A 17,234-nucleotide genomic window follows, 5' to 3' on the forward strand; every position below is an offset into this window, starting at 1 on the left:
CTGGGGCTTAGTCTCAGGAATGGTCCCAGGCTTAGTGGCACAGACTAGGCAAGTAACATCTTAGGAAGGATAGGTAACTGAAAGGGTTTGTGGCACTGATGTGACCGACCACTAGAAAGCCTCAGAAGGGGCTATTTTACTGTGGTTTTTAAGGGCGTAATTCCAACATGTGTCATTTAACTCTTGGGAGCTTTTAAGAGCAAGAGTCATCAAGTCTGGGCTGGAGAGATGGCTCAGCGGTTAAGAGCACCGACTGCTCTTCCAGAGGTCCTGAGTTCAAATCCCAGCAACCACATGGTGGCTCACAACCATCTGTAATGGAATCCGATGCCCTCTTCTGGTGTGTCAGAAGACAGCTACAGTGTACTCATATACAAAATAAATAAATAAATCTTTAAAAAAAAAAAGAATTAAAAGAGTCATCAAGTCGCTGTTCTCTGAGGGGCTGGGAAAGCCAGGCCAGGTGACAGACAGGGTGACATAGCTACTGGTTGGGGTCTCCGGCCACTGACCATAGGGGTCCTTCCCTGATGGGCAGTCATCCTGTGGCTGTCAGGGACAGAATCTGTGTGTACGTGGAGCCAATGGTCTGGATGCTCGGTGAAGGAGAAAAGGTAGGGCTAGACAGAGGGACATGCCATGAAAGCCTTGCTCTAAGCTACCCTTGTTAGGGGAGGGGATGGGCGCAGTAGCCAGGCAGTGGAAGTCACCCCAGAGCTCTGCTTCCCAGGCTGTCACTACGGACACTGAACCGGGGCACCATGGACTAGGGTTCTTGGTTTCCTCGTCCTCACAGCAGTGTATGTGGTGATACACTGGCCCCCAACAGCAGCTGTTGGTCCTCTGCACCAATCACTCCTGAAAGACAATGTCATCCTTTGCCACATGAAAAGTACAAATGCTTGTCTGGTCATGCAGTTATAGCCCCTCCCCCCGATCCAGTCCCTGATCTGCAGTCCTATAACCTGGATGTGGCTGGCCAGGGATGGATTCTCAGTGGGAGAGTGACCTACTGTACCAAGGCTAGGGGCCACCATCCTCTGGGTTTAAGTGACGTGGATCAAGGAATCTGCAGCAGAGTAGACAAAGGGCTGACCTCTGGGAGCATCAGTGCAGTCTACAGGATCTTTCAAGTACTTTTCTCAACACCTGAGAAGCCAACGGAGACCCCAGCTTTGGGACTACAGGCTGCCTGCTTCCCCTGTTCAAGGTGAGGCACCATCCCACCACTTCCACGATCCTTATGGTTACTCAGATCAACTTGTATTAACAGTGCTTCCACCTTTGGGGCAGACTCTCCAAAGGCCAGGCTAGCCCCAACCTGTGTAGCCAAGGATGGTCTCCTGCAGCTAGCTCCCATCTGGGGGATTACAGGCATGTGCCATCATGCTGCCACTGTGTCTGTGTCTCTGGGTACACACGGCACAGTGGCCTCTTCAGTGTCTTGCCTTTGGCTCGGTTAGAGTCACCAGGTCTGATTGTGACAAAAAAGGCACAACCTGGCAGGGAGGCTGGGTGCTTCTTGTACAACGGACCACTTTATCCTGCCAGAAAGCAGGACTGACTATGTGGAGGACAGACCAAGAGGTGCACTGCGGATGCAGGAGTAAAGTTGGGGATGTGTGGGTCCTACCTAGGGGGAGGCAGAGCCTAGCCTGAGCCCCTGGGTCACTCTTCAACCCTGGGTTTTATGTCCTATTGGCAGTACTAAGGATTATATCGTGGCCCCTCACATACGACAGGCAAGCACTCTGCTACTAAGCTACAACCTCTTTTAAAATTGTCTTTTTATTTAGGTTCTCCTTTTTTAAGATACAGTCTCACTATGTAGCCCAGGATGGCCTTGAACTTTTTTTTTTTTAAAGATTTATTTATTATGTATACAGCATTGCACCTGCATGTATACATGCAGGCCAGAAGAGGGCACCAGATCTCATTATATATGGTTGTGAGCCACCATGTGGTTGCTGGGAATTGAACTCGTGACCTCTGGATGAGCAGACAGTGCTCTTAACATCTGAGCCATCTCTCCAGCCCCGGCCTTGAACTCTTGATCCTCCTCCCACTTCTGTCTCCCAAGTGCTGGGACTTCAGCCCATTCTACCAGGCCCAGCCAGTTCCCTGGAGTTGGGGCCTAAACAACTGAGTGTTGGGCAGAACTGGGCCAGCCTGAGAGGGTCAAGCAGAGGTGTTCAGGGACTCTGCCTCACCGTATACATCCTGTGACCACAGAGCTGAGTTAGGATCGTAGGAGCAGGTGGGAGGAAAGCCAGTCTCCCACCCCAGTGGTTGGGTCCCAGCTCCTTTAAGGGAGTAGTAGTCCAGGCCACACTCCAGCACACTGGCCCTCAAGGGCTCTGTCCCCAGCAGAGCTCCAGCCTCAGACTGACCCCAGGGGGCCTCACTGGCAGCTTCTGTGGTCTTCAGGCTTCTCTGCAGGTGGGGCTGAGGGCAGTGAGGCATCCAGGGCTTGTCTCCGGATAAGCTCTGCGTAGAGCCCGCCTTTTTGAAGGAGTTCTTCGTGGGTCCCAGCCTGGAGACAGAAGGAGGGTCATTTCAACAGAGCAGAACTTGGAGTCCCAGCAGGGCTGACCTCCATCCCCTGTGAGGCTCACAGCCACATAAGGTCATGTCCCTTCTAGGTACACTTGACAGCTCTGTGCTGACTGTAAAGGAGCTCCTTGGGCATGGCTTTACCAGCCAATGCGACCTTCTCTTCAGGTGATCACTTTTCTCTCCTCTGGCTATAGCTGTGGGATACACTTGTGTTCTGATCCTGCCCCTGGCTGCTCTCACGAGTCTGAGAGACAGCCTCTCTGCATCATGGCCTCTGAGCGGCCAGCTGTGCCTCAGTCTCTTTACCGACAATATCTTCTCTGGTCCTAGAGCCTGTAGTTCAACTTTCCCAGAGGGTAGCAGCCTGGGTTTATCCAAGGATAAGAAGACCTTGGTCTGGGGGTTGGGGATTTAGCTCAGTGGTAGAGCGCTTGCCTAACAAGCACAAGGCCCTGGGTTCGGTCCCCAGCTCCGGGAAAAAAAAAAAAAAAAAAAAAAAAAGACCTTGGTCTGTTGGGGTTTTGTTCCCAGAACATGACCTCAAGGGGCTGGAAGCAGGCCAGAGACTCATCTAGCTTAGCTGTGCCACCCGAACCACTGCCCATTCCTAGCCCTACTGACCTCACAGACTTGGCCATTGGCCATGACGATGATGGAGTGGGCGGCACGAACAGTACTGAGCCGGTGGGCAATGACCAACACGGTGCGACCAGCACTGGCCCGGTCCAGTGCCTCCTGTACTATCCTCTCAGACTCTGCGTCCAGCGCACTGGTGGCTTCATCCAGGATCAACACTGTGGGCCTCTTGATGAGGGCACGTGCGATGGCTAGGCGCTGCTTCTGACCACCGGACAAGGTTGTGCCCCGTTCACCTAGGGGAAGGGGACAGGGCAGGGGCTAAGGTGGTCCTTAGCCCCACACTAGCAAAGGGTGCTGGGTACTTAGGGACTTCCATCAGGCTCCAGTCAGGGCCCCACCTCCACACTGCCGTGTTTATATCATCAGGCTGAGTGCTCCAGCCTGACAGTGCACACGGAACGCCAATGTCTTGCAGGAGCCTCCCTTCCTAGGCGGGCCTCTTGAGATGAGCTCCTACCAAACGCCTACAGCAACGACTATCCTCCTGGATTCTGGCCCTGGCTGCAGCTGGACCACCTGGCACCCAAGCATGGGCTGCACAGCACAAAGATGCTAACCACAGGGGGAATTTGAAGCCACAGAGGACAACTTGGGAGGGACTGCCAAGTGATGGCAGGGTCATAGGTCAATGAGGGGAGCAGTCCTGGGAAGCCCCGATAAGAAGGGAGTGTCCATAGAGATGACAGGGGCCTCCCATGAGAACAACACAGAGCCTGAGCATGTGAGCACATGTGTGACCGCATGTGTGTTAGGACCTGGAGGGACGGCAAGGGATGGGTCCGGCCTTAGGACCTGGAGGGACGGCAAGGGATGGGTCCGGCCTTAAAGGTCCAGGTCAGTCAGCAGAGAAGCCCCAAGAGGTGCTGGGACATTCTATATAGTACAGCCAAACTGCTGGAGTCATACTCTGTATGTATATGGTACATACAGCCCCAGAGACAGACAAGAGCTGTGGTGTGATGGTTTGTATATGCTTGGCCCAGGGAGTGGCACTATTAGGAGGTGTGGCCTTTTTGGAGTAGGTGTGTCACTGTGGGTGTGGGTTTGAAGACCTTTACCCTAGATGCTTAGAAGTGAGTCTTCCACTAGCAGCCTTCAGATAAGAGGCAGAACTCTCAGCTCCTCCTGCACCGTGCCTGCCTGGATGCTGCCACGCACCAGCCTTGATGATGATGGACTGAACCTCTAAACCTGTAAGCCAGACTCAATTGAATGTTGTCCTTTATAAGACTTGCATTGGTCACGGTGTCTGTTCACAGCAGTAAAACCCTAACTAAGACATATGGGGACGAACATCTAAGACTTAGGTTGTCACAGGCAGGAGCTAGGGTGCCATTGTATGGTCCAGTACCCTGAAGACAGAAAAGGCCTGCACAGGACATCAGCCTGTTGTGCTGAGGGATGCCACTGAAGAGCAAGAGAACCAGAACATGGGAAGCTCTGAGAGGGTCCTATTTCTTGTCTTGGGTTGTGGCAGGTTGAGTGCACGAGTCCTTTGTGCCTGTGGCCTTGGCCTTCCCTTTACTTTTGCTATTATAATGTCCGTCTCCTCTCAGAGTCCTGTCTAGTCTGTTATGCCTGAGACACAAGGCTCAGGTTTTTCTGTCTCATAAAGCCATCTCTGTCCCTTCAAGCATGGCTGGTCGGTCTTTCTTGGCTTGGCTGTCTCCTAGCTGAATCTTTCAAGAGTCGGCTGAGTTGCTTCAAGCCAGTGGAGGCATGGCTCCTGAGCCTCACCACTGCCTGCTGACCCAGCAACTTCCCACCAAGGGACCCACCAACCACAGTGCTGTAGCCATCAGGGAAGCTGCTGATGAACTCGTGGGCATTGGCTTTCCGTGCAGCTGTATACACCTCTTCATCGGAAGCATCTAGCTTCCCAAATCGGATATTCTCCATGATGGTTGTTGCAAACAGGACTGGCTCCTGCAAGGTTGAGTAGAATGGGAACACAGAGATAGCATCTACAGGCTATACTCTGAGCCAGCCTCAAAACTTGGGGACTGCCATGTGCAGTGCGGGTCTGAAGTTCAAAGCCAGATGCTAATCATGTGAGGACAGGGTGGCTCATTAACGGGAAGCAGAGGACTCCTCCCACAAAGGACACAGACTACCTCACCATAGGTGACGATGGACAGGCCCTGTAGTAATAGGAGGTCATGGGAATTTTGGCCTTTCCTGCATGTGGCTATCGGCAGCCTCAGAACCACTGCCTTGGAGTCCTAAGACTGCAGCCAACAGGAGCAGTGTCTATGCTCTGGAGTACAAGGGCAAAGCTGCGGAGGGAGAGGGACGTCCTGGATCCAGAGGGAGGCTAGGAACCATGAAGGCCATAGACGTCCTCAGAGGAACAGGGAGATAAGTGGGGAAGAGAGAAAATGGGCTCCAGTCTTGCTGTTGAGACCCCGCCCAGCTCTGCCCTTCACCTGGCTGATGAAACCTATGACCTGGCCCCGGAGCCAGGAGGGGTCGAGAGTACGCAGGTCATGCCCATCCAGCGTCACCACGCCAGCTGTGGGGTCATAGAAGCGTTCCAGCAGGGAAGCAACTGTGGTCTTTCCTGGAGGGGGAATTGTGAAGAGGAGGGCTTTGGAGAATGTCCCAGCAAAGAGAGACCCTTGTAGTACTGCAGGATATTCATCCCAGGTAGGAGCAGGAGCCAGGGAGGGCTTGCTACCAGCCCTGCTCCAAGTGGTTACCAAAAATACAAACCAGAGGATGAAAGATGGTGAGGTTCCTCTTACCTCCCCCAGACTGGCCAACGAGAGCCACAATCTTGCCAGGGGGCAGCTTCAGGGTGAAGTTCTTGAGCACATTGAAGCCAGGTCGGCAGGGGTAGCTGGGGGTGGCCAAGAGAGCCCCAGTCAGACCAGCTCCTGCCCTAAGGCCCCTCACAGGGCCTTGCTCACAGGAAGCACTCAGTTAAATGCCAGCTGACTTCCCCTCATTCTCAGCCCAAAAGGTTTTTTCTTAGCCTACCCACCAATGCTGACCTGAAGCTGACATTCTGGAAGGTGATAGAACCACGAAGGTCCTTGCTGGGGATAGAGTAGCCCCCGGTCAAGGGGATGACGGGGCTCAGGGACATGTACTCAAAGACTCGGGCTCCTGCACTCAGCCCACGCACCACCTGCAGAAGGAATCCAGTTTGTTGTTGAGTTAAAAACTGGGGCTCCCATGGAAGGGGACTTCTGCTGCCGAGAGGGCTGCAGTGTGTCCAGAACCAGACTGTGGTCTTGGGGTTCAAAAACCCTGTTCTTTGTTCTTCCTCTGCCTACCCCCAACAATAGGCCATGTCACAGCAGCAACATGTATGCACACATGCACACACTTACGCACGCACGCATGTACACATGTACTCATGCACACCCCTCACACCTCTCTAACTCAGGCTTGGGACAATCTCACTTACCTGACCAAACAGGACAGAGAGGCTGGCCATAGACCTGCCAGAGGAAAGAGTGAGAAGAGTGTATTAACAAGAGCCAGAGGGAAGGGAAGGCCGTGGTGGGGAGGCAATGGCAGGGCTCACATGTAGAAGGCCCTAAGATCTTATGGCCACTGGAGCCCTGAGGTCCTGGGGCAGCAGATCCCTTCTTAGTTTGAGTTAACAGTTGCCTGCTGCCAGAGCCAGCATCTGGAGAGGCTCCAGGATGCAGCGGGTGATGGATAAATGACAGGGACTCAGTGGTGTGCCCACATGCTCCCCTGGCCTTCAGTAAACAGGGTGAAGATAGCCCACCAGAGGGGGCCTAACTGATCCTGTGGTCTCTACCCACTTGCTTTAACTATCCCTTGACAGAAGTCACAGGGATAAGGATGGGTCCACAGTGGGAGATCAGATCTAACACTAGACTTCTGGAGAAGCAAGGACATAAGGTGGGAAATTAATTAAAATTTCAAATAAAGGTGGAAAAAGTTAAGCCCTTTCAGAAGAAAGGAGCCCCCAAAGCAAACTTCCTGACAGAGAGTTTACTGTCTGCTTGCCCTAAAGGTGGGCATGTGTAGGTGATGCCATGTGTTTATCTGTCTAGACAGTGGGTCACCTCCCTTGTCTTGGCAGGGCTGGGGCTGAGACTGGTCGCCTGCTGAGAGCTAAGGAGGAAGATGAGTCAACAGCCTTAGTCATGTTCCCCAGTGGGTTAGCCAACCCACTTGTATATGGCACTGAGTGCAATGGGCCCTTTCTGAGAAGAGGAGACACTGCCATTCCAGCACTCTGTGGACCAAGTCCATTCCTCCAGTGCTGGGCAAGCCCCTAAAGTCCTCAAGGAAGCAGTTAGAGCAGGCGTAGGGCAACAGGCACTGCCAGGAGTAGGAAGGCAGAGGGGGAGGGGCTGAGTGGGTGAGTTATCTGTGGATGTGACCAGTTCACAGGAAACCAGCAATCCATTAGAGCCTGGCTAAGGGGCCAACCACAACTGAAATCCAAAACACACGACTCATGGGAGGCCCTGACCCTGCTCTGAGGGCTGGTATATTGCGATGAAGTAAGCTGGCTTGGTCAAATTCCCTGCCTGGGAACCATCCATTCTCTGCCAAAGGAACACTTAGCTGGAGCTGAGATGCCCTGCTCACCCCTCCCCTTGGACCTCAGCCCTGACACACGGGCCTTTGCATATACAGCAGGAGGCAGAGAGAAACAGCAGCTTCCTAAGGAGCTGATCCCTCCAGCTGGCTGGTGATGGTGACCTGGCCAGGGCCTGAGATAGCGAAGGCTACTTGAAGCATAGAACTGCTTAGGGCTGAACAGTGCAGTAGGCAGGTAAGAACATGAAGGTGGGAGGCATGTACCAGGGAATAGAGCCCAGATGTTCATCTGAGTCCACAGGACTTGAAAGTCATCAAGGGCTGGAGCCCGTGCTGACCAGGGAATTAGGTCAGTACAAGGAATGCAAGGTAGCAGAAGGGACACAGTAACCTCCACCTCTTTCACAATCAGGGCACCTAGATAGCAAAGTCAGGAACAGCTGCTGGGCCAGAGGACAGATGAGGCTTCTGAGACCAGAGGGTCTGTCAGACAGTCTTTGATGTGGAGCAAAAATGGAAGCAAAGGCAGTGCTCATGTAGCTGGGAACCAGTGCGCTCTGCTCTGTAGTCCTCTGGCTAGAGTGTGGACGAGACTGTCCTACCATGTCCAGGTTGGCCTTACGTCACACTAGACAGCAGCAATCAGACACTAAGCCTTTCTCTAAGAGCGGTGGAGTTACAGCCATGGCAGGACAGGGCACCATTATGATCAGGAGTGTCACCTCTGTAGGGAGAGACCAATTTGAGAAGGGGAGAGCACTTCTGACATGTCCGGTGCTAATATATATTTGCTCTTTATTTATTATAGCATACTCACTATTTATCAAAACATATATATATAATTTTTTAAAAAATATTTGCTATGTATAGGGAAAGCAAGGTAGAAAACAACAGTAGGAAGTGCTTGGGTTTCACTGAGAAAGAGAAGGGATTCCATTGGGGCCTGCTGGGCAGCCCACTGAGGCCACCTTGTGGCCAAGGTGACAGGGGAGCCCCAGGTTGCTGCACAAGTGGATGGGGCTCAGCTAAACAGGGAAATGGAAGTTACACAAGTAGCTCCTGGGGGGCAGGGGTCTTCATCTCATCCTAGGAAATAGTCTGAGGCCAGGGCAGCCCTTAAAAAGCCTGCTGAGGAAGGTATCCACAGGGATGCAGGCTACAGCACATAAAGGGAGGGCCGCCTGCCCCAAAGCACTGTGCCAGGTGAGGCAGCCAGGCACCAAGGGAAGAACAACGTATGACTACTTCTGTGTGGTGTTCAGTATGCTCAGAGTCATAGAAGGCAGGAAGTAGAAGGGGGTGCAGAGCTGAGGAGGGATGGGGAGCTCATGTTTAAAAGTGCTAGGGCCCTCCCATCCCCCCAGTACACTGATGTCCCTGTTATAGTAAGCAGGGCTCTGAAAGGGTGGCAGGGGAGGTGGGGGTAGGGGGAGTTCTCCTGAGAGATGACAGTGGTCTCCACTCACCTCTGTACTGTCTGGGAAGCCACCAGGAAGGACATGAGGTCTCCCCCTTTCAGCTGCTGTCCAGCCACAAGGGAGCCTCCAATGAACAGGGTGCCCAAGACCATACCTACATGGAAAGGTGCCAGGAAGTGAGGCAGGAAGTGGCAAGGGATGGAGACTGAGTCCCCAGTCTGCCACCAGCCGACTCTGAGCCCTCAACTCCCCATTGGGGAAACAGGATGGGCAGGCCAGGTATATGACATTGGCCTGCAACAATGACTTATGAGGCTGAGGCAGCCTGGGATACAGAAAAAGTCTGAAGGCAGCCTAGGGAACTTAGTGAGGCTTTACCTAAAACTAAAAGGGCTGCAGAGAGGGCTCAGTGACTAAGAGCACACACTGCTGCTGAGTTCAGTTCCCAGCAGCCACATCTGGCAGCTCACAGCTGCCTGTTAATTCCAGCTGTGGGGCCTCTGTAGGAACCTGCATTCACATCTACACACCCATTCACAGACACACATGCGCACGGAAATGAAAAAGGGCTGGAGAAACAGAATGTTTCCCTGGCATTGAGGCGTACAGCATACTCCTTAAGGTGCCCTGTGGCATTCTCTACAAGCTAATGGATGACATCACTTAACATCCCATAGCAGTCAGTAGCTGGGGCATCTCACAAATGCAGGCACTCAATGTTAGGACCACGTGGGCAAGTGGAAGCTGTCTTTTGCCTGTCTTTGTTCCTACCCAGTCCATGCCCACGTCCCCTCCCAGGCAGGGTCTCATTCACTCACAGTTGAAAGCGATGTTTGAGAGCCCCTGGAACAAGGCGATGCCCCTGCCCAGCTCCTCTGCTTTACAGCAGCATGACTCCAGTTCTGCTTGATAGCGTCTGGGAAGAGAGGCCAGGCTGGGCACTTGGGAAGCAGCTGGGAGGAGGGCCAGGGCAGGGGAGGGTGTGAGATGGGCCCACTGTATGCTGCCTTCCCAGGACTTACTCCTCCTCCCTCTTCTCCATTGCGAAGGCCCGAACAGTCCGAACACTGCCAAGGGCCTCGTCTGCTACACCTGTCGCCCTGGCAATCTGCGAGGAGACAGGGAAATAAGAAGTAGTTGCGGGTTGGGGATTTAGCTCAATGGTAGAGCGCTTACCTAGCAAGCTCAAGGCCCTGGGTTTGGACCCCAGCCCTGAAAAAAAGAAAAGAAAAGAAAAGAAAAAAAAAAAAAAGAAGTAGTTGCAGACAGCAAGAGGCTGAAGAAAGGTCAAGGAGACTGGGCCAGGGATGCTAGGAAGAACCAAGGGGGACAAGTCAAGAATTCCAGTACCTGCTCCTGACACTGTCGAGAAAGCTTTCGGAGGCCTGAGCCCATCAGGGTGCCCACTCCCATGAGGGCAGGTGTGACAACAGCCAGCATCAGTGTAAGGCGCGGGGACAGAATAGACAGGGTCATCAGGCTACCGATCACCTGGGTGGAGCTGCGCAGTCCCTGAGCAGTGAGAGGAGGGCAGGATGTTAGAGCATCAGCACCAGACGGTGAGTGTTCTGCTGAGGGTGGGCTGGCCACAGCTCTGCACTTATGAGGCCCAGGCCACCAGCATGAGCCCTGGAGGTCAAAGGGCAGTCACTGGTTACCAAATGAGCCCCTTTCTTGGCCAGCCAGGATCTGAGTATCAGTTTCGAAAGAGATGGGTGAGAATGTCCACGGGCCATACCCTTTTTCTTTAGACAAATCCATTGTTTGTTTATTTTGGACACACTGGACTGCACAGGGATACCCTGGCTGCCATAGGCCAGTGTCCTGCTAACCTGGGACCAGGTGATGGAGGGGTGCGGAAGGTGGGCTGTCAGTATGCAGTAGAGTCATGCATGGGTTTGATGCCAGCTGGGGATGGACACAAAGGGGGTCACGCTGGGTCAGGTGAGTTTGCCTCTGCCAGGGTCACTCATAATTGCCTCCCAATGGCTTTCTGGGGGAGGAAAGGTTTCAGAGCACGGAGCAACAGCCTGTCCTGACCTTAACACTTTCCCAGTGCCTCCGTCCAGACTCTGTTTCCTCTCTCTCATAGCTTCCTCAGACAGTCTGTACTAAAAGCTGGGCAGTCTATACTAAAAGCTTGGAACAAGGCAATATTAGGATGCCAGGGCTGGGGCAGGCACTCTGGCCTGCTGATACACTGACCTGGGAGATGACAAGCTTGAAGGATGACTTGAACTCTTGCACATCAGTAGTCAAGCGGCTCACTAGCTGCCCTGTCTTTTTGGCATCAAAGAAAGCAATGTCTTGCCTGGCAGTAAGACATGATGGTAGCAGGTGAAGGAGAGGAGATGGTACTTCAGGGTCTGTCCCACCTCGACCTCCTGGCATGCCCTGGTCTACCCTAGCCCCACCCACTAGAGCTGCTAGTACCGGAGCAGGGAGCTGAAAAGGGCTTTCCGCATGTCCATGGCCATGCGCTCACCCATGTGGGACAGCAGCACTAGGTATCCAAAGGTCAGTAGTCCCTGTAAGAGAGGCCTGGCATTAGGGATACCCCAAGAAGGCTGCTGTGAGCCCCAGACCCTGCTATCCAGCTATACCTGAACACCATAGAGTAGGAGCAGCTGGATACTGAGCCTACGGGACTCAGACACGAAACTCCCCACATGCTCCCTCGTGTACTTGGCGACGATCTCCACCAGTTGGCCGAGGAGCAAGGGGATCTGCACATTCACTAGTGCCGCACCCAAGGCCAGCTGAAACAGGAACAGAGGAAACAGAAACCTGGAGAGGAGGCCATATTCATCCCCTCCTAGGCTCTGGCTCTGGCTTTTCCTCTCTCCCTACATAGCCTTGCCTTGTCCACATTGTGGCTACTCATGTGGTCACAGAAATGCCTCTTTGTGAATTAAAGTCCAGACCTCCAGCCCAAGTCCTCACATCCCACAAACTCAGACCCCCTGCACAGTCATCCTGATGCCCCAGAGCCTAGGCCGTCCTTGTCTCCACAAGGCAAGAATGCTGTCCCTGTGCAACTCGGGTCTGGAGTTGCCTAAGCCCTTCCTGGCCTGAGCATGGGCGAGCAGGGAAAGCCTCACCACAATGGCTAGCCCCAGGGCCAGCAGGTGGGGGTGAAGGAAATGCCAGAATAGCTTCCACTTAAAGCGCAGCTCCCGGGCACGTGTGGGCTGGGCAGGAGGGGACCCTTTGGCCTCACATAGTGCTATAAGGCAGAAACGGGGATGCTGCCACAGCACAGCGGGGACCACCAAAGTCCCCCCAACCCAACACCAGGCAGAGGTACTCCGGTGGGAAGCTGGTGGGGATCGAGGGAGGTGAGCGCGGAGTTGTGACCGGAGCTGGGCTACAGCCCGCAGGAGGCATGAGCTGAACTGGTCATCTGAGGACCTGCAGGTAGAAAAAGGCATTGACAGCTGTGGCCCTGGCTGTCCTTCAGATGACTCACATCTCTGTGGGCTCCTGTTGAGTTGAAACAGCATTTTATCTGCAGCCTCTCCCATGGATGCTTTTCTTTTCTTTTCTTCTTTTGAGATAAAATCTTCCAATATTACTCAGCCTGGCCTTCAACTTTTGCTCTCAGTGATCCTCCTGGCTCAGCCTCCTGAGTAGCTATATCTACAGATATGTGCTACCTCACCCAGAATGAATGCCTCAGCACGTTCTTAAGTAGTTCAGATCTGTCAAACACTGCACACCTGTGCAGTAGCTGGGGACTGTTTTGCCATCGGAGAACAATCCTGAGAGCCTTTCCCTCTAGCACTCTTGTCCAGCCTGCATCAGCCGGCCAGGCCCCTATTTAGCCTCCAGCCACCCAGTCAATGCAGGTCTCCCTCCAGCCTGTCAGACATCTGGAGCGGCAGATAGCCCAGGCCTCCTTTACAGGCACAGACCAAGAAGGCTTCCTTAGAGGAAGGCTCAGAGATGATCCTGGGGGTGAGCTTCTTCCCTGTGTCTACCCCTGCATATGTGCAACGTCAGCAACAGGGAAGACATGACCTAGCAGTACAGAGTTAATGTCCACTGCTCTTGACACCGGGAGATGCCCTATTCTCACTTGGTAGGGAGAACTGAGGGAGAGATGGTATAATTTGTTCCCGGGTTATGAGGTGGGCAAGAGGGCCCTGTGTTCCTCTCTCAATGCTGACAGAAGAAACAGAAAGAAACACAGAGGACTGTTTTGTCACCTTTCAGTTCCCACATGTATAAAATGGAAACACAGATTCAGCTGCTTACAACACTTAACTGTGTCAGAGAATACAGAGCTGACCAAATCAGACAAAGTAAACTCCTTCCTCCAGGGTCATGCGGGTTGGGGTGAGGGTGGGGTGGGAAGCACAGAGCTCAGAGGGTTTGACCACAGCATCAGAAAAGGCACTGGTGAACAATGAGGACGGTGGGGAGATGGGGCAGAGGAAAGCCCGCAGGAGTGTCTGCAGTGAGAAAAGACTTTCAGCAACAGTGTGGACATGAGGGGTTTTTAGGGCTAGCTACAGTTTTTAGGATAAGGCGTAATAAAGTCAGATTTGCACTTTAGAGGTCGGGACAGGGAAGAGCCGGAGGGGAGGGACTGGACCGAGGGAGCCGGTTCTGGGCAGAAGTTATCTGGCCAAACCACCAAGGACTGCTCAAGATAGACTAACAGGAGGACAGGCTTAGAAAGAAGGAAAGAGTATGTAAGCGGGTGTGGCGGTGCATTCCTGAAATCCCAGCACTTGGGAGGCTGAGACTGGAAGATTTCAAGTTCAAAGCCAGCCTGTGCTACAAAGTAAAATAAGATGGGCTGGAGGGAGGCTAAGCATTAAGAGTCTGCACTGGGGCTGGAGAGATGGCTCAGCGGTTAAGAGCACCCGACTACTCTTCCAGAGGTCCTGAGTTCAATTCCCAGCAACCACATGGTGGCTCACAACCATCTGTAATGGGATCTGATGCCCTCTTCTGGTATATCTGAAGACAGCTACAGTGTACTTATATATAATAAATGAATAAATCTTTAAAAAAAAAAAAAAAGAGTCTGCACTGCTCTTACAGAGAACCTGAGGTTGATTCCAGCATATTTGTCAGGAGTTCACAACCACTTGTGACCCGCCAACGTCCTCTGACCCTGTTCATGTACCCACTACCTCACACACATAATTAAACAAATGCCTAGCTTTTCTCTTTGTCCTCCACTATGTCTTATATCTATCCAGCCTCAGTTTAGGGAAAAGTCACTCTTTTCTTCCTATACTGCTGTCCTAATTTTCCAGCGGACTTACTGAGGGGGCAGAGGCATATTTTATGCACCAGAACTTAGGAAATCTCTGGGATATAAGATATCTATGAGTGGGGCTGGAGAGATGGCTCAGTGGTTAAGAGCACTGACTGCTCTTCCAGAGGTTCTGAGTTCAATTCCCAGCAACCACATGGTGGCTCACAATCATCTGTAATGGGATGCTCTCTTCTGAACTGTCGAGAACTACAGTGTACTAATATATAAATAAAATAAATCTTTAAAAAAGAAAAGATATCTATGAGTGGATGTTTGCTGAACTGTGTATGCCCTTGTTAGATCTGCAGTAAAGCTGACCGCTGCAATGCTTTGCAAACATACAAATTTACTGTCACTGAATACGCTGCAACTTGTGCAACAGTGCCGTGTGTGTGTGTGTGTGTGTGTGTGTGTGTGTGTGTGTGTATGCCAAAGTTGAAAGGTTTCACAAAATAGGTCCCTTAAAAGTGAAATATTTTGTTTCGAACTGAAATGAACACACTCATTTATCTGGTCTTACCTTGTGTTTCTTTATGGTTTAAATCAACACCCTCCCTCTTCCTAAAGACTGATTTCAAACCATTAATAATTTATCATGGCTACTTTCTAGCTTTTCTCAGCTCCTCCAAACCAGGAAGCTATGGAGACTGCCAACAGTTGGTGGAAACCTTCCCAGCACCAGGTCTACTTCTCTTGCTTGCCCTCCCTCCATCAAGCACATGGGCTTGCCACAGTTACCCACCCTTGGCAATCTTCCCCTGGACCTGTCAGGGAAACAGCTGCTTCTTGTAGAATATTTACAATTAAATTCTAGGTCCTGGGTAGAGGGTACTCCTATAATCCCAGCATTCAGGAAGCGGAGGCAGATGGATCTCAGTGAGTTCAAGGTCAGACTGGTCTAGATAGAGAGCTTCAGGCCAGCCAGACCTACATAGTGAAACTGTCTTCAAAAAACAAAACAAAACAAAACAAAACAAAAAAACCAAACAAACAAAGGGCTGGAGAGATGGCTCAGCGGTTAAGAGCACTGGCTCTTCTTCCAGAGGACCAGGGTTCAATTCCCAGCATCCACATGGCAGCTCACAACTGTCTGTAACTCCTGTTCCAGGGGATCTGTTGCCTAGCACAGACATATGTGCAGGCAAAATACCACGTACATAAAAAAAAATTAAAAAATTACTAAGAGAAACAATTAGACTTTGAACTCTTGCATGCTTTCAACCTATTATTCTCTCTGGACCAGTGTGGGTTACTGTTTTGTTTGTTGGTTGGTTTTGTTTTTCATCTTACCAAGAATGAATCAGATTTTTTTTCCACCCAGGCTACTAGGAATTGAGTCTATAATTCATGTTTGACACAAACAAAACAAAACTCCTAGTGAGCCATGTCCCCTGCTCTTTATTTTGAAAATTTATTAATTTGTGTGTGTGTGTGTGTGTGAGCGCCTGTGCACTTGAGCACTCCAGAGTGAGTGGAGATCAAAGAACAGCTTGCAAGAGTTGGTTCTTTCCTTCCACATGTGAGTCCCAGAGACTGACAAACTCGATCATGTTGGTGACACATCTTTACTCATGGAGTCATATGAATGACCCTTTCACTCTTTATTTTGACACAGGATCTTACAAAGTTTTCCAGGTCGGTCTTGGACTTAGAATGTATAGTATACATTCTACTGTATGATAATACATCTAGCTCTAAGAATCAGTTCCTTATGTTTTGTTCACTCAGAACTCACTATGTGGTCCGTGCTGGCTTCAAATTCTCAGCAACTCTCCTGCTTCAACGTGTCTGCTGCTGATATTTCTCTATGTAGCTTGGGCTAGCCTAGAGCTCTCTATAGACAAGGCTGGTGTTGAATTTACAGCAGATCCTAGCTAGGAACTACTTTATAAATTTTTAAATGTATGAGTATATTTATTTAATGGGTTTGGGATAGTGGAAGTAAGAAGATAGTTTGCATCTCTCCTATGATATGAGTTCTCAATTAGAATCCAGGTCTTCAGGCTTGGCAGCAAGTGCCTTTACCTGCTAAACCATCTCGCCAGCTTAGGAATCGCTTTTGATCATTTAAAATTACTTCGGCTAATCCTGAATCACCATCAATAGTAAATGTCTATGAACACCAATTACAGATACGTCCAGATCTCCAGATGGATTACCAGAGAGCAGATGCGAACTGCGAGTGGCGCCCCTTAGTGGGCAGTGGTGACTGGGTGTGGTCAGTGCCCTGGAGTCGGCTGAGTCCTGACCGCTAGTGGATGCAGACCTGCGGAGCCTCCTGCTGGCACCCACACAGCACCATGAATAATTGAGGCCAATTCCCCGGAGAGTGACATTCCACTCCCTCCGAGCTAGCCTACAGCTCCCAGCAAGCCACGCGCGAGGCCAGAACTACACCTCCCGGCGGGCCCCGCGCACTGCCGACCGGTCAATGGCCCATACTCCAAGTAGCTCTTGTTCTTTTACCTGGCGGCTGAGAACGTCTGGAAGCGCAGGGATTGTAGCGACCATCTTGGAACTGGGCCACCCCGAATTCCGACCCGAAATAAGTGCACCAACATGTTGAGGCAATAAAACAGGGACAGCCAGCAACGGCAATCTCACACTTATCCTACCGAGGGTTCCATGTTAGCTATGGCCCCCATCCCGACAACCTCTTCTCACCTCCGCGGTGATTGGAGGAAAGACACATCAGTCTTATCACAAACTGTGATTGGATAAGGTATTGGCTGTAGGCGGGACCGAGCAGAAACAGCTCTGGCAACCATTTGCTCAGTGGCCTACGGTCGGGTGACCGGCAGAGGTTGTGTGTCGTTCAC

The 17,234-nt window shown here is 51.7% G+C and overlaps 1 protein-coding gene across 4 annotated transcripts; it reads right to left on the reverse strand.

Annotated features, from left to right (window-relative positions):
• Window positions 1-1,769: 1,769 nt before the first annotated feature.
• Abcb8 (ATP binding cassette subfamily B member 8) lies at window positions 1,770-17,051 on the reverse strand. 4 transcript variants are annotated; one of them, NM_001007796.2, is made up of 16 exons: window positions 16,882-17,049; window positions 12,245-12,554; window positions 11,747-11,902; window positions 11,577-11,671; window positions 11,349-11,454; window positions 10,494-10,655; window positions 10,166-10,251; window positions 9,962-10,059; window positions 9,192-9,297; window positions 6,608-6,641; window positions 6,189-6,325; window positions 5,940-6,034; window positions 5,622-5,755; window positions 4,974-5,121; window positions 3,178-3,428; window positions 1,770-2,533 (listed from the first exon to the last, which is right to left on the reverse strand). In NM_001007796.2, exons 1-16 carry the CDS (start codon window positions 16,974-16,976, stop codon window positions 2,402-2,404), a joined length of 2,145 nt encoding a protein of 714 aa, NP_001007797.1. In that variant the 5' UTR covers window positions 16,977-17,049; the 3' UTR covers window positions 1,770-2,401. The 4 variants fall into 4 exon arrangements, with proteins under 4 accessions (NP_001007797.1, XP_087514078.1, XP_087514080.1 ...); XM_087657952.1 differs by having other exon boundaries at window positions 1,771-2,533; window positions 11,629-11,671; window positions 16,882-17,051; XM_087657954.1 differs by lacking the exon at window positions 12,245-12,554 and having other exon boundaries at window positions 1,771-2,533; window positions 11,629-11,671; window positions 16,882-17,051.
• Window positions 17,052-17,234: the final 183 nt, after the last annotated feature.

The sequence above is a fragment of the Rattus norvegicus genome, chromosome 4 (genome assembly GCF_021556685.1).
Source record: "Rattus norvegicus strain SHRSP/BbbUtx chromosome 4, alternate assembly SHRSP_T2T, whole genome shotgun sequence".
NCBI lineage: Eukaryota > Metazoa > Chordata > Mammalia > Rodentia > Muridae > Rattus > Rattus norvegicus.